This window comes from Sarcophilus harrisii, chromosome 2, assembly GCF_902635505.1.
Source record: "Sarcophilus harrisii chromosome 2, mSarHar1.11, whole genome shotgun sequence".
Lineage (NCBI taxonomy): Eukaryota > Metazoa > Chordata > Mammalia > Dasyuromorphia > Dasyuridae > Sarcophilus > Sarcophilus harrisii.
Window position 1 is genome coordinate 509,389,959 of NC_045427.1, and position 25,878 is coordinate 509,415,836.

General features: G+C 35.2%; 1 protein-coding gene across 1 annotated transcript in view; it reads left to right on the plus strand.

Annotated features, from left to right (window-relative positions):
* The window catches only part of CGNL1 (cingulin like 1), a 201,046-nt gene that overhangs the window by 64,018 nt on the left and 111,150 nt on the right, over positions 1–25,878 (plus strand). Inside the window, exons 3-7 of the mRNA XM_003755724.4 lie at positions 3,445–3,539; positions 5,507–5,612; positions 10,788–10,889; positions 12,595–12,743; positions 14,155–14,290. Coding sequence (XP_003755772.1) covers positions 3,445–3,539; positions 5,507–5,612; positions 10,788–10,889; positions 12,595–12,743; positions 14,155–14,290 — 588 coding nt within the window. The remainder of the gene's footprint in view (positions 1–3,444; positions 3,540–5,506; positions 5,613–10,787; positions 10,890–12,594; positions 12,744–14,154; positions 14,291–25,878) is intronic.

The following is a 25,878-nucleotide window of genomic DNA, read 5'->3' on the forward strand; positions in this document are numbered from 1 at the left end:
CATTATTTTTCAAATGGGAAACATACAGAGGTATATAATCTTACAGTGATTTAATCTTTTTTTTTTTTTTTTTTTTACATGAGGCAATTGGGGTTAAGTGACTTGCCCAGGGTCACACAGCTAGGAAGTATTAAGTGTTTGAGGCCAGATTTGAACTCAGGTCCTCCTGACTTCAGAAGTATTAGTGCTCTATCCACTGACACACCTAGCTGCCCCCAGTGATTTAATCCTTAAGGGGGAAGGGACAGGACAAATGTGGAGGATGCATTTTTACTTTGCCCTTTCCATCCACTTGTCTGTCTTTGTCTTTTCCTTTCCCCAATTCCCACTGAGCTCAGCCAAATCTTGATCCAGGAGATGCTCATGAACCAGTTAGGTTGTTCAGATTGCAGGAATCTGTTGAATATGGTAAGAAAATAAGTATTTCCTTAAACAAGAGAAGATTTTGAAGACTAGCAGTTATGCTTCAGAATGTACGTGCTAAGTAAGTGGTTAGCTCTTGAACCATTTCAAAGGTTTCTTTGAAACTTCAGGAAGGGAATCCATCAATTATTGTTACTGTGTGGGCTTCTTTTACTAGAGAGTTCTCCAATGCTCATAGAGTATATATTGCCACTTAGTTTTTTCTTTAAGATCCCAAAGGTCTGTCTTTATCTTAGAAAAAAGCTTTATTGCTATTTCTGTTATGTGCTAATGAGGTTTATGTTTCCTCGGCAAAAAAGGCCCCCCAAAGTAAAAAACCATCACACCTTCAAACTTATACCCTCAGCTTTGTTGTATTTTCATTTTGAATTTCTCTGCTTTTTATTTAGGTACTCACCATATAGATTACTTTTAGAATTTAATCTTACAAAAACTATCTTTACACGTAATTGTAAAAATAAAATATTATTAAATTAAAAAAAAAGCAAACATAGCACAGGTAAATGCTGTGGTTCAGGATATTGCAGATTGGAAAGCTTTGGAAGCTGGCATTTTTCAGACAAATTGAATTAAACTCTTCAATCTAATAATCCCATTACCAAGTATGACAGAACCTTTTCCAAGAAGCCTGGTTTTTGATGAGAGAGATAAATCCATCCTGGGTGGGGGAGGATGACATTTTCCCCTAAAACTTTCCTAGTATTTGAGAAAACTATAAGACATGACATTTGTTTTTTGTTTGTTTGTTTTAGATAGCATGTAATAATAATACTTATGTAGCACTTTGAGGTTCGCAAAGCATTTTATAAATATTTTATTTGTACAACTATTTTGTGAAGTAGATACTAATATTATCTTAATTTTTGAAGCTGGGGCATGGTGGGATAGGGGGAGGGGTCAGGGAAATTAAGTTACAGACTATTGTAAGTATTTGTTAAAGAAACTTAGACAGACACTAGGAAAGTATGTAAATCCAAAGTTGCTTTTGGGTAACTTGGAGTTATAGCATGTTAGAGCAAGAAGGGACATTATAGGTTATCTAGTCCAAGCATTGCACTAAACAGATGGAGAAAGTTCCAAAGTGTGATAAAACTAAAAAATAAATGCATTTCGTATAGTTTTCCTAAGTTGAAGACTGACAGTACCTTTCTGAAGGTTAAAAAAAGAAGCTTTCAGATATTCCTAGACAATGACAGATAAATTAAAAATCTTTTAAAAATTTGCTAATTACTTATTCTACCCTGTACTTTTCTTACTTTGGGTTCTATAATTGCCCTCTCTCTTTCAAGACTTAGAGTTTGATCCAATCTGGAGTTCCAGAATTAACTTGGATTTGTATTTTTATCAATATCAGTGAGAGGTGTTTTTTTTTAGCCTTTAAGAAAACTGATGACTTTTTATATCACTTCTCACCCAACATTACCTGCCTTTCTCATATGCATTTAGTTCTCTCTTGCAACAAAGAAAAATAGTTAACTGACAAAGCCATCACATTTTTTAGGATCATAGATTTTGAGCTGAAAGGGACCATAAAGCCATGAAGTCTAATTTTTCATTTATAGATATGAAGAAACAGTCTGAAATAGATGAAGTGATTTGCCCAAGAACTCAAAACTCATGTCAGAAATAGAATTCAAACTCCCTTCTTGATACCAACATTGTATCTATTGGATCACATAGTTGTCTATGTATCTGCAGTCCTGCAATACTACTTAGGGGAGGGTTTTGTCACCAGTGGTTTTTAGTCTGAAACATGAGGATCCATGCTGTAGTAAAAAAGCATTGAATATGAAGTCAGTAGTCCTCTCTCTGTGACTTAGAAAAGTCACTTACCTTGTCTGAAATTTGGTTTTATCATATGTAAAACAAAGGTAGTTCTAAATCTTTTCACTGGATTGTAATGAAAAAAATGTTTTGTCAACTTTAAAGCAATATAAAGATTATTGTTTTATTTAATATTAACAAAATTAATATTACCACTAATAGTGAAATTGCAATTCAGTTAAAAATATGATGAAATTTTAGTTAAGTGCCTTCTGTCTATAAAACATTACACAAGACACTGTTGGAGATAGACACATGGGTCTTTGTCCTCATGCAGCTTAAAGTCTAGTAATTGTTATTTCTTTGGAAAATGCCATCCCATATTTATCCACATATGATGAGGTAATCCATTCATTAGATATAATGTTTTCTAAGGTGGACTTTTAACACAGGAACATAGCTATAGGAAATACCATACTTGCTCAGATAATTGTTCTCTTTGATATCCTTCTTAAAAATTAGGTATATTCTAGCTTCTTATAATGTCATTGCTCTTATGTCATTTGAGTCCTTTTTGAAGTCATTTATATTTTTAGAGTGTTATATTATGATTTCCATGTTTATTACTCTTTGCAAAGTTGTACTTCTATTTCCCCCCAAATTTAACTTTATTATTTGGGTATCTAAGGCCATTTCCCCTCTCTTAGCACCCACCTTCTATTGCCTAAGTAAGCAATGCAAGATTAGATGAACAAATTTGCTTTCCTTTCATTCAGATTATTTTTGATTTTTAGACATTTCAATATCATTGTCCCCATTCAGATTCCTCTTTGCCAATTGTTCTACAATGTTCTACAATTACTACATTAAAATTTTGGGGTATTGGATATATTTTAACAAATCTAAGGATCTGAAGAAGAAGAAGGACTGAGGAAAATGGCACTGTTAAGTCTTCACCTCTTTAAGTGAAGCAAATTGTTTTTAATTAAGAAAGAGTGAGTTCAGGAAGAGCATTTATGACTTCGGTTACTAAAATAAGAAAACAGAATATTAAAAATAGAGAAAACAGAGGGAAAAAATATGGAGTAATTGCTTCAGTGTAGGGGAAGGGAATGCATGAGGGAGAAAATGATGGTCATAATGAAGAGATCCTTCATGAAACATAATAGAAATTGCAATTTTGAGGCATTTATTAAGAACACACTTTCTTTTGGTAAACTTACCTATGATCATGTAACAACCAATGTTATGTTTTAGGCCACACCTGACTTGTTAAAAGGCCAGCAAGAACTTGCTCAACAGACAAATGAGGAGACAGCTAAACAGATCCTTTACAATTATCTCAAAGAAGGGTAAGTTCTTTCATTTATTTAAATGTTATAAGCCATGTAATTTTTGATGTGCAGTGTTAATTTGGTTGTCAGAATGGTTTGGAATATATTTTCATGTCTTTCAGCCATGAAGATGACATAGGATGGATACTGTATAAAAGTAATATAATTAAAAAGCTAACAATGTTTAAATTTTCTGTAGGAGTTTCCTCTACCTAAAATGAATATTTTTTAATTAAAAAAAGCATAGCAGAACCATTATTTCAAATGCAAATATATAATTTATAAGCTTGTTTGCTAGGTACCTATTCTACATAAAATTAAAGTTAGCATTATCATTTTTTGAATCTTGATTCAAAAAGTTAAATGTCAGTTATCAGGTTTCATACTGTAATAAGCAACTTTAGCTATGTAAGTGTAGCCAAGACATTTGTTAATTCTTTCCTTCTCTTATTCTTTCTCAGGTTTGCTAAAAAGCTATTCTACATAGCTTAACGACAGAACATAGAATTTGGAGGGATCTTAGAGAACAGCTAGTAAAATTCTGTCATTCGACAAATGAGGAACTTTAGTTTTTAATCTCAGTACTTAGCCCAGCACAATGCCTAATATTTAATAGATGCTTAATAAATGCTTGCTGGTTGATTGAAGGCCTGAAGCTATAAGCAGCTTGCCTGAGAAGTGGTCCTATGGGCTGTCATTAGCAGAGTTCAAATCCCGCCTTTCCTCTTCTACAATTGTCTCTCTATGCCATGTAATTAATTGTTCTCCAAAATACTTAGTCAGAGTCAGTAGATAACTCCAAGTGCAAATGAACTTTTCTGTTAGGGAAAATGTATGAACCATTTGAACTAAAGACTAATATGACAAATTTTCACTAAAGAATATTCTTCAGAATTTCCAATGGACTTGATGGAAAATGCCATCCTCATCCAGAGAGAGAACCATGGAGAGTGAATATGAATCAAAGCATAGTATTTTCATCTTTTTGGTTGTTGTTCTTTGTTTCCTTGTTTTCTTCCTCTTGTTTTTTTCCCTTTTGATCTGAATTTTCTTGTGCAGCATGACGAATATAGAAATATGTTTAGAAGAATTACATATGTTTAACTTATATTTGGATATATGCTGTTTAGGGAAGGAAAGAAGATGAGAGAGGGAGAAATAATTGGGATACAAGGTTTTGCAAAGGTCAGTGTGGAAAACTATCCTTGCATATATTTGGAAAAATAAAAAGCTATTCTAAAAAAAAGAAATTAAAAAAAAAGACTATTCTTTAACTTTGGGTGCAACTCCTCTGCCAATTAAAAAAAGACATATCTTCCAAATTGAGCTGTCATAGATACAACAAATTAAAAACAAACACCCTGACAATTCAGACACTTTAAAAAACCATATCTATATCAATAAATTTATCAAAATCTATAGCTTCATGTTACATTTTACAAAGATTGGTTTATGGCCATATTGTACCAGATTATCTTACATTTCCTTTTAAGTATAGTATTAAGACTCATAGACTAAAGAGCGAGACTTCATGAATAAGAATGGTGGACTTGAAGTCAGATGGCTTTGTGACTTACAGACTTTGCAATTCAGGGCAAGCATCCTTAGTCCCTATGTTAGGCAAAATTGCCTGTTACTTAGCTACTATGAAAAGCTGAGATCAGATGCATTGAGTCTGGGAATTCCTCACAGGTTCTTTATTTATTCCTTTTGCAGTTGCGTCCAATTCTTCATGACTCCATTTGGGGTTTTCGTGGTAGAGGTATTGGAGTGGTTTGTCATTTCCTTCTCTAGCTCATTTTACAGATGAGGAAACTGAACTCTAACAAGTTTAAGCAACTTTCCAAGGGTCATGTGACTAGTAAATATCTGAGGGCAGATTATAAACTCATAAACTCTTATTCTCCTAAAGCATGGATTTAGCTCCATTTAAAATTAATTGATGATGTTTCACAAAGTTTATTTATACTGTCTCTATTTTTTAGGAGCTCTGAAAATGATGATGCTACTAAGAGAAAAGTAAACCTGGTCTTTGAGAAGATTCAGACTTTAAAGTCTCGAGCAGCTGGAAGTGCACAAGGAAACAATCGAGTAAATTGGAATTTTTACATCAAATATAGAATATTAATTGGAGAGTTGAAAAATATACTTTTCTTCAGGCTACCATTTTATTAATCGGTGCAAGCAGAATAAAGTGCTTTAGAGATTGTTTGGCCAGCTCCCCATCCTGATCTATTAATTTCTTCTCACTGCATAACCAAAGGGGGAAAAATCGTTTGGCTTTTCCCAGAATATTTGGAGGGATAAAGAAATCACTACCTCATGAAGAAGTTCATTCCGTTATTAAACAATTTTGTTTGACAGGTCTTTTTTTATATTGAAGCTAAACCTTAAATCCCTGTAATTTTCACTCACTGGTATGAATCTCTCTGGGTAGCTACAAGAGTTTAATCCTTCGTCCATCTAAGAGCCCTTTGCTTCTTTTAAGATAATTATTCTAACTCTTCCCATCTTCCAACTAAATAATTTCTTTCAACAGTTCCTCATTTATTATGATTTTGAAACCCTTTGCCAGTGATTTTCCCCTAGATGCATCCCACTTTGCCAATAGACTCCAAAGTTGTTATTGGATATTCTTATAGCCTGACTCTATTACACTGGATACCATGTCATACTATTGGGATGGATATTCAATTGAGTTAATATGGAAGATAGGTGAATTGAAATAGAAGTATTAGTAGGTACTTAATAAATGTTTGTTGATTGATTCAAAGTAGTTCATGACATCCTTAAAAAATCTTTTGTTTCCATAGGACATAGTAACTCATCTCCATTTTTTTACTTGTGTGCTTAATTTTAAAAAATCTATTTACAGAATTTTACATTCATTTTTTTAATTCAGCAAGTTTTATCCATACTGTGGATAGAAAACTGTATTAGACACTGGGGATAGAAAAAATTCAGGTAAGGTACAATTTGTGCCCTCATGGAGGTTATAGTCTTCAATCCTTTTATCCCTATTTACTCTTATAAATCTGGGCCATTAATTTACCCTTTTGGAGATCTTTTTGAATCTTGATTCTGTCACTTGAAATATTTGTATCTTTCCGTTTTATGTCACCTTCTCTCTCTGTGTGTGTATCTTCAACTTAGCTACTGATCAATTTTTTCTTTAAGAACTCTTGAAACTTTCTGAGTTGTGAGCTCTGATTTAATATAGCTATCAGTGATGTTAATATTGCAAAGCTTAATGAATTAAAGTGCTGGAAACTCTTAGAGATCCTTAAGTTCATGTCAGGTTTTTAGTCAGAGAGAAAAAAAAAAATCAGGTCCCTTTCTGTTTCTGATTTAGCTTGAAACAGTAGAATAAGCTTTGGTGCTGGAGTCAGAAAGCTTTCAGTCAAATCCTAACTCATCATGCTTATTGTCTCCAAGTGAATTTAGGGAAGTCATACTGCCTCAGTCTCAGCTTACTTATGAAGTGAAGGAATTGGACCAGATGGCTCCCGAAGGCCCTTCTAGCTTCATTTCTCTGAACCCATGTACTCCAGGGAGCTTCTCAAAAATTTTCATTTTGCTGGAGTTCAAGATTTGCAAATTGTTTGAAATAAGAGATTTTAATCTGCACTCTGTGGCTCTATGCAAAAAAGAAGAGAGAATTTAAGAGAATGCAGTTGAGGGGAACCCATAATGAAACCAAGCCCAGGACAGCCCTCAAGTAGGACTCCCTTCTTTTTCTTCATTACAACTTAATGTTTTTATCACCCTTCTGGGTATTTGCCTTGGAAAAATAGACTTTCCCTATAGTACATTCAGAAGCCACCCCCCTCAACCTCATTAGCTATACAAAGAATTTTTCTGGTCTAAATTCTCTTTCCTGACTCAGAGTGCCCTCTACAAATATCTGAGGGAGAATCCTTTGTTCCCCCATTTATTCAAAATTCTTTCTAAACTTAGTTTCCTTGAAAAATCTAGGTGTTTTTTTTTTTGTTTGTTTGTTTGTTTTTTGTTTTGTTTAACATTATTGTCCTCCTATCACCAAAATCACCTCACTTGTATCTCATGGATAAATTTCCAGATTTTATTTCTTTCTCCAGTGTAAGCACATGCATGAACACATCTAAAATCCAAATATAAAATTTTGATTACTCAGGCTGCAGCCTGACTGTTAGTCTTAATAATCATGTGATTTGGGAAGGAAGGGGGTGTGTGTCAAATTTTGTCTATTTGTTTACATTGGCATGAGATACCAAAGCTGAAAAAAGCTGGAGGGCCTGTGTCTTCAGGTCACTGAATAATTGTGGAGATAATACTGAGAGAGGGTTGGAACAGTTGTAAGTTTTGGCTGTCTGTGTTGGGAAGGAGAAGAAACTAACTATGGAGAGGATGAATTGGCCTTTGTCGTAAGAGGTGGGGAGAGCTCATTTAACTCTCCTCCTGGGCTTGGCAGCTTCCCCCCATTCCCTCTATAGTTGCATTCCCTCTTGGGGAGGGTAAGGATTAATGAAGTTGTACATATAACTACACAGCATCTGGGGAGACCAGACTTTATTTCCTTTGCAAACTGTTGTTATGTTGCTTAATAGAAGTAACCAAAGGTGTAGGGTGTTTAGAAGTCATCATTGGGTGAAAGGTGTTGGGGTGTGTCAGAATTCCAGTAGACTAGGATGTAAAAACAGAACAGGTGAATAGGTGAACAGTGTAATCTGTGTTGAGGATTCTTTTCTTGCCCTGTCGAATAGCCCCAAACCAAATGAAACCAACTCTACCTCCCTATGTCAGTTTATTCAGGTTGAGGGAAACTAAGCAAAACTTTCCCTTTCTCTGGTAGAAAGACACTGGGAGGAAGGAATGTGACAGAGCAACAAATTAAATTTTATTGCTGCCCTGAGCCGATTACCTTAAGCCAAATTTTTTGCTATCATATCCTAATTGATTTTCCTACCCCAGCCTCTTTACTATGCATTCCAATCTGCCATATCATAGATTTATAAATCTGGAGATGAAAGAGGTCTCAGAGGCCATTGAACCTTTTTTTTTTTTTTCCTTTACAGATGAGGAAACTGAGGGAGAGTGAGTATGACTTATTTGCCTAAAATTACACAAGTAGTAAGTATCAGGCAAAATTTAAATGTAGACTGGGAAGTGACTAGAGAGCCAAGCTGGTAGTCAGGAAGACTCATCTTTCTGAGTTCAGATCTGTCTCAGACACTTACTAGCTGCATGACTGAGCAAGTCACTTAACCCTGTTTACCTCAGTTTCCTCATCTCTAAAATGAGTTGGAGAAGGAAATAACCAGTTACTCCAGTATCTTTGCCAAGAGAATCCCAAATGGGGCTACAGAGAACTGGAAATGATTGAAAACAACTGAACAACAACAATAATCTCTAACTTCAAAGCTGGTACTCTTATCTTCAGAACCACTCTGCCTTATTCTAAAGTATTACTTTCATCAAATTATTTCCTCCAAACAAAACATTCCTCCCCTTGTCTTTAGGATTAAATCCAAATAGTTCTTAAAAGTCCTTCAAGGCCATTTGTAATCAATCCTTCCTTATTTATTCATCCTTGTTCAGCAATAGGGTCTGGCTGGTCTCATCCAGGAGATGAGATAGCCCTTTATAGCTTTCTTCTTTCACTCCTCCATCAAGGAAATGAAACCAGCCTTTTTGTCTTTGCTTATGCTTTTTCCTACTGCCCCCTTCCCAAAACACAAGAAACCCACCCCCCTGCCCTTTTTATTATTAAAGTCCAAACTGAGCTTCAAAGACCAACTCAGAGTTGACATGAATCCTTTTTTAATTTAACTTTGCTCCTAACTTTGTTCTCTCTTTCCAATGAGATTATGAATTTCCTGAGGGCAAGAATTGTGCTTTAAGTTGCTTTTATATCTCCAAAAGTATGCATGGTATTATTCACTTAGTACATATCATAAGATTGTTTACATTGAAATCAGGAGAGATAATTAAGAGCCAAGCTTGAGGGAGTAGTAGGAAACTGGAGGTTGAGAAAATTCATGCCAAAGGAAATAGGTCTGCGATTTCATCTCCTATAGAGAATGCTTTCATGGAAAGAAAGGAGAAGATATCTGGAGATCCTGGAATACAGGTCCCCTCTTAGGACAAACTGGGTTCAGGTTTCACCAGTTACAGATACTGCCCTGGTGACACTAGCAAGGCCACTTAGAGTTTCAGTGACCAACACAACTCTAGGATTATGAATTGAATAGCAGCTGAGATCAGAAGTTCCCTACGCCAATGATAACACAGGTCTGGTTCCCCAAAACAGTTGAAAGTCTTTCTAGAGTCTGGATCCTAGAGACTTAAGGGACTTAGAAGTATCTTCTCAGTTAAATATAGGTTTCTTGAGGGCAGGTGCTGTTTCTTATTTATTATAACTTCATATTCTCTTGTACTAAGTACTTAATAAATGATTGTATCAGTAGAATTGGTGGCCAGTTAGCTTCTGTTCCCCATCCACAGTCTTCAGACTGTTTTGGACCTGGTATTATTTTAACTCTTGTGAGTCAGACTGAGACCACTTTACAAAATAGCAGATAGATATTCAGGAAATAGAGCAATGTTTCCCTGCTTAAAACTGATGAGGGAAGCATAGGGCAGTTTTCTTTCTTAGTTTGGGTTATTAAAATAAATGGTTTAAATTCTTCTGGGATTATTAAGAACCCTGTTTTGGTATCAATTTTCACATTCCCAGACCTAGCCCATGAAATATCTCTTTCAAGTAAAACACATACAATCCACTGGCCAATTCAGCTTCAGAAAACTGAAAAAACAAAACCAATGCTAGCTGTGCTATTCCTCTGCAAAACTGCTTTGTTCTCTGCCTCCATAGTTCCTCTTGGGTCTGCAACACCATCATCAATCCCCCAGTGCATATGAGTAGTTCACTAATCACCTTGAGGTTATATCCAATTACTTTTGAGTGCTATCTATAGTACTCTTTTTGGAGATAAAAATATGGAGAGAGTTGTGTTGTAATTCAGAGTTAGACTGGTCAGTGATAACATTTTCTGAAAGTCAACTTCAATCATGTTTTTTTCCTAGCATCTGGGTGATCTAACTTTATGGAGGGAAAGAATCCTCAAAGAAGAATTTTACAAAATTGATTTGTGCTATATTTTCTTAAAGCAGTGGCTCAATTGTATTATATTAGGGTTGGGTCACAAGGTGGGCAGAGGCAGGGGTCAGAAATGAAGATGAAAAAATACTCTGGGTGTGAAGTTGACATCTCTTTACATATTTTAGGTTTCTGATTCTTCAGCTGAAGTCAGAGAGTTACTAGAACAGAGAAATAAACTAAACAGGGAGGTTTCAGAACTTCAGAAACAGCTCAACCTAGAAGTGAAGGTATGATTTTTCTTTTAATGTTAATTTTGAAGACACATGATATGTACTGAAATGTATTACCTAACTTTTTAATTTAGAAAAGTATTGGTCTTGGAATCAGAAAGATCTGGATTAGAATTGTCCCTGAAACAATTTTTTGGCTATGTAAACATAGGCAAATCACATAATGTCTCTAAAATTTCCTCAACTATAAATGGGAGTAAGAAGACATAAGAGGCAGTATGGTCCTGCTTCTGACATACTAGCTGTGTGATCACGGGCAAGTCACTTACTTTCTTAGTTTTCTCCACACAACTATCTAAGACCAAGGGTTGAGTATATTTCCACAACTTATTCATGGTAGTTTCTATCCTAAGAGTATCCCCTCACAGATAATGTCACAGTGTCCCCCACCTTCCTCATCATGGTTGCTTTCAAAAGTCATAACTATATTGCTTGACATGAAATCATAGTTACTGCATAACTTTTTGCAGTCAGTTAACCCAAGTTCACTTCAACAAAGGAGTTTTCAGAATTTTGACTACTAGGATTTATGAGATCCTATTTGCTCCTCTAGGTCTGTCTTAGATAAAGAATAAATCCTCTGAGGAAGGGTTGAATTGGTCAGAGAAAAAAAAAAAAAGCATTAGCTTGTTCCTATGCACAGTTTCTGAGACTGACTTTCATGTATGCACAAATGGCATTTACTACTTTATTTGGAAGTGTGGAAGCAAAAATGAAAAATTTAAATCTGGAAATATACAGAAAAGATAAAATATAAGCTAATAGTACGGAAAGAGTTTCAGTTTAGTAATGGAGGATAGAAGTTTGTGAGGCAGATTGTATGATGGCCAGAGAATCATTTCCTGGAGTCAGGAAGACTTTTAATTCAAATCCCATTTCTGACTTATTCTGGTGGTAAGACCTTGAGCAAGTTACTCAACTTCTCAGAATCCCACTTAATTCTAAGATTACAAGTCTGCATTCTTAGAATGAGTTTCCTTTTTTTGGAGTTCTCCAGATCACTGAAATACCAGGGCTCTTCCAAAAATTAAAATAAGTAAAAAATCAAATAATAAGAGAGTGATGGTCAATGGAAAATAAATTTTTTGTTTCCCCATACTCTCAAATGTAGTAAGATTGGCTTGCCCATTTTGCTTTACTTATTAACTATTTAGTATTAGTATTTAAAGAGGTAATGTGGCTTATTGGATAGAAAGCCAACCTTGGAACCAGGAAGATTTGGATTCATATTGTGATCCTGGGTAGGTCACTTATTTGATAGAGCTCTGGATAATTCTTTAAAACTATAAGTTATAGAGAAGATGCCAGCTGGTATCAGCAGGAATTTCTTTTCCTATGAAGTTCCCCATATAATGAAGTCATAGTTCCAGTTCTAATTTCATTTAATTCATAAAGTTTTATAGAAGGAAGTAGTACATATTGAGAAGCTATTGAAAATCCTAGGGAATAGAATCATTATCATTAATAAAAGTTTCTTCAGGGCTAGTGAAGTATGTGACATGGCATTCATTTAATTCTTCATTTAATTTGTATTTCTTTATAGGCATCTACTTCAATTGTGTGGTAAATTCACTTGCATTGTTGGGAAGGAAATATGTAGGGAATGATAGTCCTTAAAGCTGTTTTTTTGTTAGATGATATCAATGTATAAGGAGTTGTATACTTGCTCATTTTTCAAAATTTAATATTTGTTTCACATTAGAATCAACAAAACATCAAAGAAGAGCGAGATCGAATGAGAGCCAAGCTTGAGGAGCTTCGAAACCAACAGGAGGAAAAGGAGAAGGAGACCTCAGCACTACAGAAACGTCTGGATGACAGTGAAATGGAGCTCCGGAAAAATCTGGAGGAGTAAGCTCTCCAGTGTGCTATCCTATTTGAGTTTTTCTGGAGATATATAGACAAATCTGTATCTTCAGTTAGTTTCACGTATGGTGTATAGGGGTTTCTAAGCCTTTTACTCTCGTTGTGCAGTGCTAAATCTAGAAATGGGAGGCTGGATGGTTGGGAGGATGTCATTCTCACACCTTGAAGTTCAGATCACATCCATTTAATATTCTAATGCATGGCACTTGGCTCTTAGAAATATCTAAAGACTCATAGAGCCTTTGATTAAACATATGAACAATAATAATAGCTAACAGAAAATTATGACATGTTAGCATTTGTATTTTTTTAAAATATGGGTTGTTTTGAATTCTATGAGCAAAGTAACTTATGCTTTAACTGCAAAGCCTAAAAGGGAGAATCTTTTCTAAAATGGTATGGTAATCACTAGTTTTTACTCTTAAGTTTTTACTTAAGTGAGAGCTTAAAAAAAGTTTCATGTTATTTATCAATTCAGCCATCATTTTATTGGTAAAACAACATGTCAATATCTGATATTTTTAGAATGTATCCAAAGGAAAAATTTTATAGAAGGAAGTAGTACATATAGAAGGAAGTAGTACATATTGAGAAGCTATTGAAAATCCTGGGGAATAGAATCATTATCATTAATAAAAGTTTCTTCAGGGCTAGTGAAGTATGTGACATGGCCTTTTAGTCAGCATTGTTCAGTATGTATATGTATGTGTGTGTATACACACACACACACACACACACACACACACACACACACCCCCCAAGAAGAAGTGAAGCATAGAGCAGAGTAGAAGGACCAGGAAAATTTGGTTTTTATTTTTTTATTCTAAGTCTTTTGTCCATTTACCTGTGTGACATAGGATAGGTCACTCAAGTTCTCAGCTTCTGTTTCTATATTTGTCAAGTAAGGAAGTTGAGCGGAGAACGTGGAAAATCCCTTGCTTGAAATATTTTGATCCTATAATTTTCATAGTCATGGTTTCTGCCTTCAGGTTTCCTTGAGGAAAAGCTGAAAAAGATGCCTTTAAGAGTCTTGAAAATATCAAAAATGAGAAGAAGGGGGGAAAGGGAAGGAAACTGTGAATGTAGTCATGTATCTAGGAAGGAAGGTCCGGTTAAAATTGGGCTTTGCAATAACGATAATTCATTCTTTTCTTGAATAAAGATCATAATTCAGGTAAAATTGTCATTTCTTCTTTGGGAAAAAATATCAAGAAATATTGCTTGGTTATTTTTTTCTTTTTGGAGTAGAAGACTATAGCTGCTATTCCCTAGAAGTCAAGTAATTGCTCCAGGTTTGATAACTTCTTACTTAGTGCAACAAGGAGAACATAGTGATGTTTTAGGTCTTTAAGATTGTTATACTTTTGTTTAACGGTATTTTTCTTTTCCTGATAAGGTTGTTTCAGGTAAAGATGGAACGGGAGCAGCACCAGACAGAGATCAGAGATCTCCAGGACCAGCTCTCAGAAATGCATGATGAGTTGGATAATGCAAAACACTCAGATGATGGGGAAAAGGGAGCCCTAATTGAGGTGAGGAACATAGTTACATCAAAGACTTTCTGCCAAAAGAATCAGTCCCTTCTTGTCACCTCAGTAGGAATAGTCCTCAGATGGCAAAAGTATGTCTTACCTGGCATTTCATATTCTGAGTAAGAACAAATTATTAATAAGTACTTAAAAAAATCCAGAACTCTGAATCTATGAAGTACTGAATTTTATTTTTTAATAATTTAATAAACACTTTAATTTCCTAGGTTGATTTATTCCTTATTATTTAGCACTTATATTCATTAATTAGTTAGTAAATATCTGTTGAACATTTATTGTTTAAATGCATTATTAGATGCTGTGAGTGGAGGGAGATAGGGTTGGGATTTTAGGTATAAGAGGAAAGGAAACAACTGCTTCCGTCAGCATAATTTCTGTAACTTAAAGTCTGAGAGAGTTGACTAGGTCAGACATGCCAAAATTAGTGACATGCAGCCCAAAGAGTACGAACTAGATGAAAATATAAAACAAAAATAAAGAGAATACAGTGCAATATAGGTCATATTAATCTGTGGTTTTCTAAGTCATGTGTAGCTTGTAGAGGGATTTGTTTCTATTTGAGTTTGACACGTATGCATCAAAGTTGAGACATGAACTCAAAGTTTTTGGCTTTAAGACTAGATTTCCATTCGTTGTTCCATACCTGGCTTATGGGGTGTGGATAATCAGTAGAATACTTACATACTTCAGAGAACAGCGAGTATTGTTTCCACTAACACAGATCAAAGAGCTTCTAAAACTTAGACAGTCCTTGAGAATTTCTGTGGCATCAATCCCATGCAAAGAATATGATTAATTTCCTTAAATGAGCTGGATTAGTCTTTGGATCATATAATGTTTATTACCAGGATTTTACTTGAATTATTTTACTTTTTTATTTTTTTACTTTGTTTTATTTTTACTTTATAGGCTTAAGCATCCTTATTATAGAAATGGTTTGTTTCCTCTTAAATAATATGCCTGCAATTAGGAGAGTCTTTGAGGAGTGTACTACCTTCATGATCTAACTATGGCTTCTTTTAGGTATGGGAGAATGGGAGGGATAGACTGTTTTCTCCTTAGAATTAAGTTTAAAACAACTAAAGATAAATAGAAACTATTATGACAACAGTCCACTTATTTGGAGGATAGACTTCTAATAATTTCAGCTTACTGCTTTGGAGCTAAGGCTTTTATTTGGTATTTAAAACCTTTCTCAACCTTTCTTCTTCCCTTCTTAGTCTTCTTAAGTTTGAGTTGGTTTCTGTGACCTACTTGTAGTTCCTTGAATATGACTTTATCTGCCATCTCTGACTTTGCACTAGCTATCTCCCATATCTCCCTTCTCAACTTCATTTTCTCCCACCTCTGACTTTCTATATAACATCTTTGGAAGGTGATATTACTTGAATATTGCAGTTGAAAAGTTGAGTTTTTGTTTTAAGGAGAAGCTGGGGCCATTAAAAATATAACATGATGCCTCCAAATTAATTTAGTTTTAGCACATTCCTCCTTTTCAATTTTGAAGTCAGTTCACTGTTCATCTACTGTTTCTTTCCAAGATAATTTTTGATCAACCATCTGTATGAGTTGTCTTTCCAGTTGTATATCATTATGTATACAATAGTTATTCTTCATCTCCTTGGTTTTTCTTGTGAGGAACATTAGGCTGAATTCTTTTAATGATTAAGGATCTCATTCGAGAGATTTGGGGATATCCATTGCCATTCATAGATGATAGATTCTTGATGATATCACAATCTGAAGGAAATTTCCCTTTTATCTGAACTCTGGAGTCACCATCCTCCATGAGAGTGGTAAATACATTTGGAAAACATATGACTCCCTGTTTCTACTTTACTTGTTTACAAATTGAGAGTTTTATTTAACAAAGTTGTTCCTCATTAAATATTTCAAAAAAGCTCATATGATTTTTGCATAAGTATTGGAGACAATTAGTTAACATTTTGTTCTAATAAATTAAATGACATTTTATAGCCAATAAATAAGAACAGTTGAATCTTTGATCTTGTATTATTTTTAAAAAATCAAATATCTCTCTCTAGTGGACTATCTAATTGTTAGGGCAGAGATCAAAATCATTACCCAATCAGAAGAAAGAATCCAATTCAAAAGAAGACATAGTATACAAATGAGATAGCTCTAATCTGATCTTTTTTTTTTTTTTAAGCTGTAGATGGATAAAATGGGAAAGGATTAAGAAGACATTGACATAGATTCATTATTCTGTTGGAAAGTTTAAACACTGTAGATCAGTTACAAGAGTGTGAAAATCAGAGGAACCTAGGAATCATTTGTAATCATGATGCATTTAGAGTTCTTTGCCAAATAATGAATATCTAAAAGTAAGATTAAGTAAGATTAGTTTCTTAAAAAAAAAAAAGGATTAGTTTTAATATAAACCATTTTAAAAATATGATATGTGATGATTGTGGAAAATTACAGATAGCAATACTGCCTCAAAAAAACAACAAAGAAAAACAACCCTTCAACATAGAACTGTGGAGTGCAAAAAATATGTAAAAAGCTTAGTGAGATACTCGACCAAGTCAAAACATTCCAAGGGCATTTAGACCAAATGTGGAAGGAAAACAATGAACAAAACCATTTCTAGAAAATGAAAAAGCATCTAAGATTTTTAAAACAATAAACACTTTTCTATGTCAGTAACAGTGTTGTTACCATATATAGATTCCAATATCATATATTCCTTGGTATACTGAATGTAGAAGTAGTGAAGTAAAGAAAATTAGGATGGGAAGAACATCTAGTTTAGAACAATGATACACAGAAGAGAACCATGCTAGAGTGGACAGAATTTCAAGGGTGTTGTAGGACTAGTCTTCAAGGTACCTGAAGAGAACAATAAATAATTGTTTACGAAAAAAAAATGTAAAGAACTTAAATTAAAAGAATCAGACCTTGTTAGGATCCAATCCCTTCCTTTCCAAATTACATAAAATCTCTTGGAGTATAATCTACATCTATTTTGAGGTCCTCTTTGATAAATTATATAAAATCTCTTACATTATAATCTACACATGTCCTCTTTGATAAATGTGTGAAAAAAGGAACCATCAGACTTTCTCAAAATTTATTGTCCATTATATCATATCTGCAGAGTTGCATAAAAGGATATAAAGAGTAGACTCCCTGCAAATATTACATTTATAAATAAATGAAGCATAATTTAGGAGTTAGGGATATATGAAAAACAAAGCAATTCATTTAGGTGCAATCCCTAATTGTTAAAAAAAAATCTTAATTTTCCCATTGTTTGTCTTTTTTAATAGTTTTTTTTTAAAAAATCCTGTAATTTCCTTTTTTTTTAAAACCTACTTTCTTGTCAACAACTGCTTGGGCATTTGAGATGAACAGTTATCTTATAGTTTCAGCATTTCTCTTGCTTAGAATCTGTATCCTAGTAGATTTTAGCTTGCTTCTCTTTACAATACCAAGCTTTTTTTTGCTCTATGATTGCTTAGGAAAGAAAGAAAAAAATTATTCCCATGAACTAAAACAGGAGAGTTTGTTCCTGGCTCTGTCTGACTTTGATACCATCTATCTACAGATTCTGGGATGAATCAGTTAGTCTTTCTGAGTCTCAATTTCTGTATTACTAAGATAAAGAAGTTGACTTTTTTTATCTCTTTCAAATCTAATTTATAAGATTTTGCCTATTATGTTAATCCTTTAAATAGATAGGAATCATTTTGGCTACTGTCCCATATGAATTCTTATTTATCTACCTGTCTGTCTGTCTCTCTATGGAGACTCTGATTCGGAACTCTTATCTGGTATTTTTTACTTGCAGTGAATGATCTATAACATTAACTTATCACATTCTTTTTTTTTGGTGTGTGAGACAATTGGGTTAAACGATTTTTTCCAGAGTTACCAAACTAGTAAATGTCAAGTATCTAAGACTAGATTTAAACTCAGGTCCTCCTGCCTGGTCTATTACTGTACCAACTAGATGTACCCATCACACTATTAAAAATTAGATTCTAAAATGCTTCTCGTTCATCTGTTTTCATTTCAATTCTAGTTACAAGTCTAAGGGACAGGGATGGACCTTTGAAGTGAGGAAATACCTTTTAGTAAGAAAGGTCAGCACTTTTTCTGCAGCTCATGCTCTTTTTTAACTTCCTAGATCAGTGAGTGGTTAATTGAGTTGCCCGAGGTCACACAGCTAGAATTTGTCAGAAGTAGCTTCCAGGTCATTCCTCTATCCTTCATGACTCTCTTGAAAAAACAACCACCCATTCAGGTAGACACTATTATTCTCCTCATTGTACATATAAGGGAATGGAAGTGGAGATAAGTTAAATGACTTTCAAGCTATCCTTTAATAAAATACATAAAAACCTAATGAAGTTTTCAAGAAGGTATAAAATGATATACATATATATTCTCTATACCCATATCCATATATATACATATACAGATGTGCATATGTGGGTATATATTTACATCTACATCATCTCTATGTGTGTATATGAATATATGCATACATGTATATATACATAGGCACATATACATGCACATATAGCCATGCACAAGTGATGTGTATGTGTGTGTATAAATAGCCATATTTATTTCCATGTGTTTTTTTCTGTCTTTCTAATAATTTTAAAAATATTCAGGAGCCGGGACCTTGTTTTCCCATAATTTCTGTCAAATTGTTTCATAGAAAATAGATACTCAGAAAGTGTTGCTGATTGAAGAATAGGTGAGAGCTGATACATTTTGATAATTTCAGATGATCTGTACTAAATTTGTAACTTTAATTGTTCATTCTTTTTCACTAGTTCACTAAGAACTAGTTTCACTAGTTCTTAGTCTTAAATTGGTGGTTTTTCCAATGGACCTTCCAATAGTTCCATTTATTAACTCTTCCAACAATGGATATGAGGCAAAGAATAGTAAAATCTGAGTTATACAGGACTTGAAGATGATTTAGCTATACCAATAGTTAACCTTTATGTGTAAAAACTTTTTAATTTTTAACTTGGATTTCATGAAAGTCTTTCTAAAATGTATCATACATTTTCCATGACATCCTAAATAGAATATAATAAATAATAACTTTGAGATTACTCAGGGACATCAATTTACATATTATATATAGAATCTTATGATAATGGGTTGAAGACAGAGGATCTAAGGGGCTAATTGCAGCTGTACCTCTGAAACTTGGTGTTTTGAAAAAAAAATCCCTTTATCTTCCTGCTCTTTGGGTCATTACTGCTTTTTAGTAAATATGGACTTAAACAGGTGATTCTTGGGAAGTATAAAATAACTTGTGTTTTTGGAACATTAATATGAATGAAGCAGCTTTCATTTAAATAGGGTTCTTTTTGTTATCCAGGGGGAAAACATTTTTTCTATTGTCTTTTCACTTTTTAGCACCACAGAAAATATTGTGCTTGATTTATGATTTGCCAATGATTTGTCACTGCAGTTTTGACTCTCCCTTATTAACTCTGATACTTGATATAAAAGAAATATTGCATAGTTAGTGCTTGATATTGATTTTGTCCACTGGGATGCAATCTTCCTACCTGTCACTTAGGGTCATCTTAGTTTTGTTCACTTGCTTTTCAGTGCCCAGAAAATACTTCTTCACCCACAAGAAAGATTCTCTCCAGAGAGTTCTTGTGATTGTTTAACAGGAAGATGCCCTGAAAGTTCCATGAATTTTTTGCTTTTTTATGGCTTGCTGCACTCGGCAATTAAGACATGTTTCTGAAATTGATGTTACAAAAATCCTTTGTGTTTCATTTTCCCTATTTTGATAAGCTTCAGTGATGAGTCTTGATGCTATAATCTGATTGGACTACTGTCAAACAGTCCCCTTAACAATAATACCTGCCTTAGATAATAATCTTTAGATACAGATCAGGCTATGAGTTGGCAGTCTTAACAGAGGCCAAGGCAAAACAAACTGTATATCCTGGGAAAGATAAGTGGGAAAAGAGAAATAGATACTTTGGAAAATCAAAACAATTGGCAAACATGATTACAGGAAATGAGTCAGAATCAGGAAAGTTGATCTGAAAATGTAAGCAGTAGGCATCAGGAATCCTTTACCTCCAGTGAATCCAGAGGAATGTCTGGCAATCATCAGGTAGCTAAAAGAGTAATGGTAATCTGGAAAGGAAGATTCAAAGATAACCACCATGCAGTCTCTCCAAGGAGGAACTAGCACCAGCTCATCTGGCTAATTGAAGCAGCATTCAGCAAAAGAGATCTCTTGAAAGGGCTAAGGTCATCGTTGTTGAGAAACATAATTTAGACATTTTTATCAACTTATCAACACTGCTCAATTAGCTGACTTTAATGTATTCTCAAAAGTACAGTGTAGTGCAGCAATTACAGTGTACTCTGTGTTTGTTATAGGATTTTAGAAGTGAGAAGGGACCTTAGAAATAATTCTCTTACAATACTTTTTAATTTATAGATGAGAATACTGAAGCCAAGAGATTAAATGATCTGTTGACAGTCACACACAAAGAAAGTTGCACCAAAGAATTCTTTCAAATCTTCTATCTTTGTCTCTGAGCCCCCACTGGGAAAAAATTTCCCAGAGAGTATGAGGAATGTTTTAGACTATTTTATTTTTGATGTGATAAGAAAAGTCTCTTCATTTCATTAATAATATAAGTCTTTCAAGATTGTGAATTTCCCTGGCAAATGAGTTTTCTTTTTTTCTTAGAACTTCCTATCATTTTAGAATGACTGCATAACTTTGTTCAACACGGGATTCTGAAATATCCACTAGCCTATCATCATGTATTTTTACTTTGAATTCACTTCTTGAGCAATATGGGTCTCTCATATTATAATTTTTCTGTATTTTTAAAAGTTTCTGCTTTTGTTCTTTGTGATGACCAAGTTAGCACCCTGGATACCTTAGAATCAGCCAGAGTCAGGATAAGCAAAAGTCCTTAGTCTTCATTCTTGGTCTTTAGAGGTAGGATTGAATTGGATGGAAGCAGAATCTCCGAGACTTCCTTCTTTATCTCCCGGCCAGAAGTGACCCGGTCTAGTCTTACTCCACCCCCTAGTTCCTCCTACAATCCTCTGTATGCACCAATTATTGAGCCAGCACAGAATAGTGGGAAGGGCCATTTTCCAAGTATATGCTAATAGAGTATTGTCCAATGGGTAGTTACCTTAAGTGCTCGGCTGTCCTGACCTCAGTGCATCGACTCAAGAGTTTCAAGCCCATTAACATCTCCTGTTTTGTTTTGTTTTACAACACAGAGTCATGCCCTCCCTGACTTCTCAAGAAGGGAGATGAAAAGCACCAAAGGGAAGTGGGTATTGCTAGCAGGTTTCTGGGCTGAAGGGTCTTATTAGAAACAGGTATACACAAACCCATCAGCATGGGAGGTATTACACAAGCATATAGCAATAATGCAGAGGCTATTAGTGATGACTCTCCCCACAGTCAGTGCAGGCTCGATGTAGTGTAACAGACATGAATTGTACATGCAAGTAGTAATATGACAAACAATATAAATCAATATGATGTTGTAAAAGATTTCCAGAAGTCCTAGAAGGAGGGTATGTAAACAACAGTCACACATACACCTTCTACAGCAACCAAAAGATAGTCCAAAACCAATTTATTGTCTATTGCTTCATGTGTCAGGGAATCCAGTGATCCCCGCAAGTTTTTGAAGTTCTGCAACAGTCTTTTTGTGTATTAGAGAATCCAGTGATTCCATCAGATTTTGAAGTCCTGCAACAGTCTTATTATTTCTCAGAAAATCCAATGATTCCTGAGGGTTTTCAAGTCCTACAACAGTCTTATCGTATCTCAGAGAATCCGATGATTCCTGAGGGTTTTCAAGGCTTACAACAGTCTCATCATATCTCAGAGAATTCAGTGATTCCTGAGGGTTTTGAAGTCCAACAATTTTCTATGTCCATGAGTCAAATGCCATAACTGCCAGCCTCTTTCAATGGTGGGCAAAGTCAGCGATGGAACCACCCGATGTTTCTTGGATCTTTTCCTTCGTTTCAAGAGTCTGCTCCATCTCTCCAATGGACAGGGCGAATATGGCTCATTGGCACCCATATGATTCCTTCTCCATCTGTGGAGATACAAGCAAACCCTCTTCTCCAAGCAGTTAACCTATCTGGTCCCTTTCATTCATCACTTTCTGGGTCTCTCCACATCACCTGGCGATTATCTAAAGATAGTGGAGCTGCTTGCAGTGGACACTACCCTTCCGGTGGGTTATAAAACCTGTCTGCCGGAACCAGTGCATCTTTGGCAAAAATCAAGAAGTTAATAGTATAAAGAGCTAGATTTAGAAGTTCTCTAGGGTTACCTGTGGCTCCCCCTTTTGTTTTTGGAGGAGCATCTTAATGTCTCTGTTTCTCCTCTCTACTATTGCCTGTCCTTGAGGACTAAAAGGTATGCCAGTGGTGTGTAAAATCTGATACTGTGCATAAAAGTGTGCAAAATATTTAGAAGTATATGCAGGATCATTGTCTGTTTTTATTGCTTGTGGCACACCCATAATTGCAAATGCTTGGATAAGGAATTCAGTGACCACTTGGGCTGTCTCTTTTGCTGCTGGTATTGCAAAAGTGAATCCTGAAAAAATGCCTACCACAACATGAATAAAAGACAGACGACCAAAAGATTTATAATGAGTCACATCTATTTGCCAAATTTCATTGGGTCTCAAACCAGGAGGGTTCTTCCCTGGAGGTAGTGTAGGAGCATGGAAAGGAATGCAAGCTGTACAGGCTTTTACTATGCTCCTAGCTTCCTCTCTTGTTATTCCAAATTGTAAACGTAAAGCTTGAGCAGCCTGATGATATTTAAAATGAGATTCTTGGGCTTCCTGAAATAAAGGAGTATTGGCCAACATGGTAAGAAGGCTATCTGCCTTTGAATTACCATCAAAAATAGGACCTGGAAGTCCACCATGAGAGTGGACATGCAATATATAGATCTTACCTGGATGCTTTCTCACTTGCTCTTGAAGTTCCTTAAAGAGCTGATATATATTAGAGGCTACAAATTTTATTTGAGCTGTGGCAATTCTTTGTACCACCCCTACTGAATAGGCTGAATCAGATATTATATTTAGATTTCCTGGATAATAAGTAAGAGCTAGAATGATTGCATACAATTCATTCTGCTGAGTGGACTGAAAAGGAGTTCTGACTACTCTCTTTATAGTTAAGTCACGAGAGTATACAGCACAAATATTGTGTTTGGATGCATCTGTCAAGAGAGTTGGCCCTTTAAGAGGAACTTTAGAAACCTTTTCTTCAGGAATCCATTGCCTATTATGTAATAATGTGGTTATCTTTAATGGAGACCCGTGTGTAAAATTTAGAGCCATGGCTAATAAAATTTGCCACTCTGGGATGGTCTCACAGCACACATTAATTTGTGCAATAGTATAAAAGGTGTATATCTTGTTAGATCTTATCCCAGATAATTGTACTGCTCGCTTAATGGCCTTTAATAAAATTCTAACCACAAGCACTGGGTAAGGAATAAAGTTTTGTTCTGGTTGTGCCGGGAGATTCACCCACTCTACCACACTGTCTCCTTGATGAAGGACTGCTGTGGGTGCCTCTTGTATAGCAAAAACTGATATTTCCAAGGGTTTTTGAGTGACTCTTTCAACCACATTGGATAAAGCCAGTTCAACTTCTCTTTAAGCCTCTTGAGCTTCTTTTGTAAGCTGGCGTGGTGAGTTTAAAGCACTGTCTCCCCTTAAATTATCATATAATGGTTGTAATTAATAGGTAGTCAAGCCTAACACTGGACGCATCTATTGGATATCTCCTATCAATTTCTGAAAGTCATTTAAGGTGTTTAGCTTCTCTGTTCTTAAGGAAAGTTTTTGGACTGTAAGCACCTTAGGATATACTTCATATCTTAAATATTGAAAAGGAGCATGTCTTTGATTTTATTTCTGGAGCTATGTGCAATTTGTAGTACCTTAGTGTTTCCATGGTCTTTTGTAGACATGCTTCTAACATTTGTTCCTCAGGTGCACATCCCAAGATATCATCCACGTAATGTAATAACATAACTTTTGGAAATGCTTTTCTTACTGGAGTAAGAGCAGCAGCAACATACATTTGGCACATAGTAGGGCTGTTTTTCATTCCCCGTTGTAAAGCTGTCTATTCATATCTTTTATAAGGCTCAGCTGAGTTAGCTGAAAAGACAAATCTTTTCATATCCTCCTTATCTAGAGGGATAGAATAGAAACAATCCTTAATGTCTGTAACCCAAAGAGGCCATTCTCTAGGCAATTGAGTAGGAGATGGAAGCCCAAGCTCAAGAGTTTCCATAGTTTCCATCTGTTCATTTACCTTTCTTAAATCAGTCACCATCCTCCATTTTCCAGATTTCTTTCTTACAACAAATACTGGGGAATCCCAAGGACTTAGGGAAAGTTGTAAGTATCCTTGGTCGAGTTGCTCCTATACTATATCTAAAAAGGCCTGAATTTTATCACTACCTAAAGGTCACTGTTCTATCCACACTGGTGTATCAGTTTTCCATTGGATAGGAACAGGTGAAAGTGTGGGCAGGCCTTCAACAGAAGCCTTGCCTAAAAAACCGAAGTACTCATTTTTAATCCTAATTGTTGTAAAATGTCTCTTCCCCATAGATTGATGGGGATTTTTTCACCTATAAAAGGAGTAAAAACTCTTGTTTCGCTTTCAAAAGTCCATCTCAATTGACTCTAATTTATAAGAAATCAAGCCATTCTCCAGTTGATAAAATGATCAAAGGATATGAACAGACAATTCTCAGACGAAGAAATTGAAACTATTTCTAGCCATATGAAAAGATGCTCCAAGTCATTATTAATCAGACAAATGCAAATTAAAACAACTCTGAGATATCACTACACACCTGTCAGACTGGCTGACAGGGAAAGATAATGCGGAATATTGGAGGGGATGTGGGAAAACAGGGACACTAATACATTGTTGGTGGAATTGTGAATACATCCAACCATTCTGGAGAGCAATTTGGAACTATGCTCAGTTAAACTTTGTCCCTTGATCAACTTAAGCATGCTTTCTATAGTGCTCCCTTTGGGCGGGGGTGAGCGTGGGGCTGGGGCTAGGGCTGGGACTGGGGGAGAATCTTTTCCTAATATCTGCCCCATTTCATCTAGAAAAGATAACCAGTTTAGCCCTTAACAGAGTAAGTTCCCTGTTTGTCTATTAAAATACTCACCCTATTTTCTGATCACTGGAGACTTCTTCAGTGGAATTAGGGTCCTTGGCCCCATGTTGGGAGCCAAATGTGATGAACAAGTTAGCACCCTGGATACCTTAGAATCAGCCAGAGTCAGGAAAAGCAAAAATTCTTAGTATTTATTCTTGGTCTTTAGAGATAGGATTGAATTGGATGGAAGCAGAATCTCCGCGACCTTCCTTCTCCCTCGTCTACCATCAAAGTGACTCTGGCTCATCTTACTCCACCCCCTAGTCTCTCCTACAGTTCTCTGTATACACCAATCATTGATCCAGCACAGGATAGTAGTAAGGGCCATTTTCCAAGC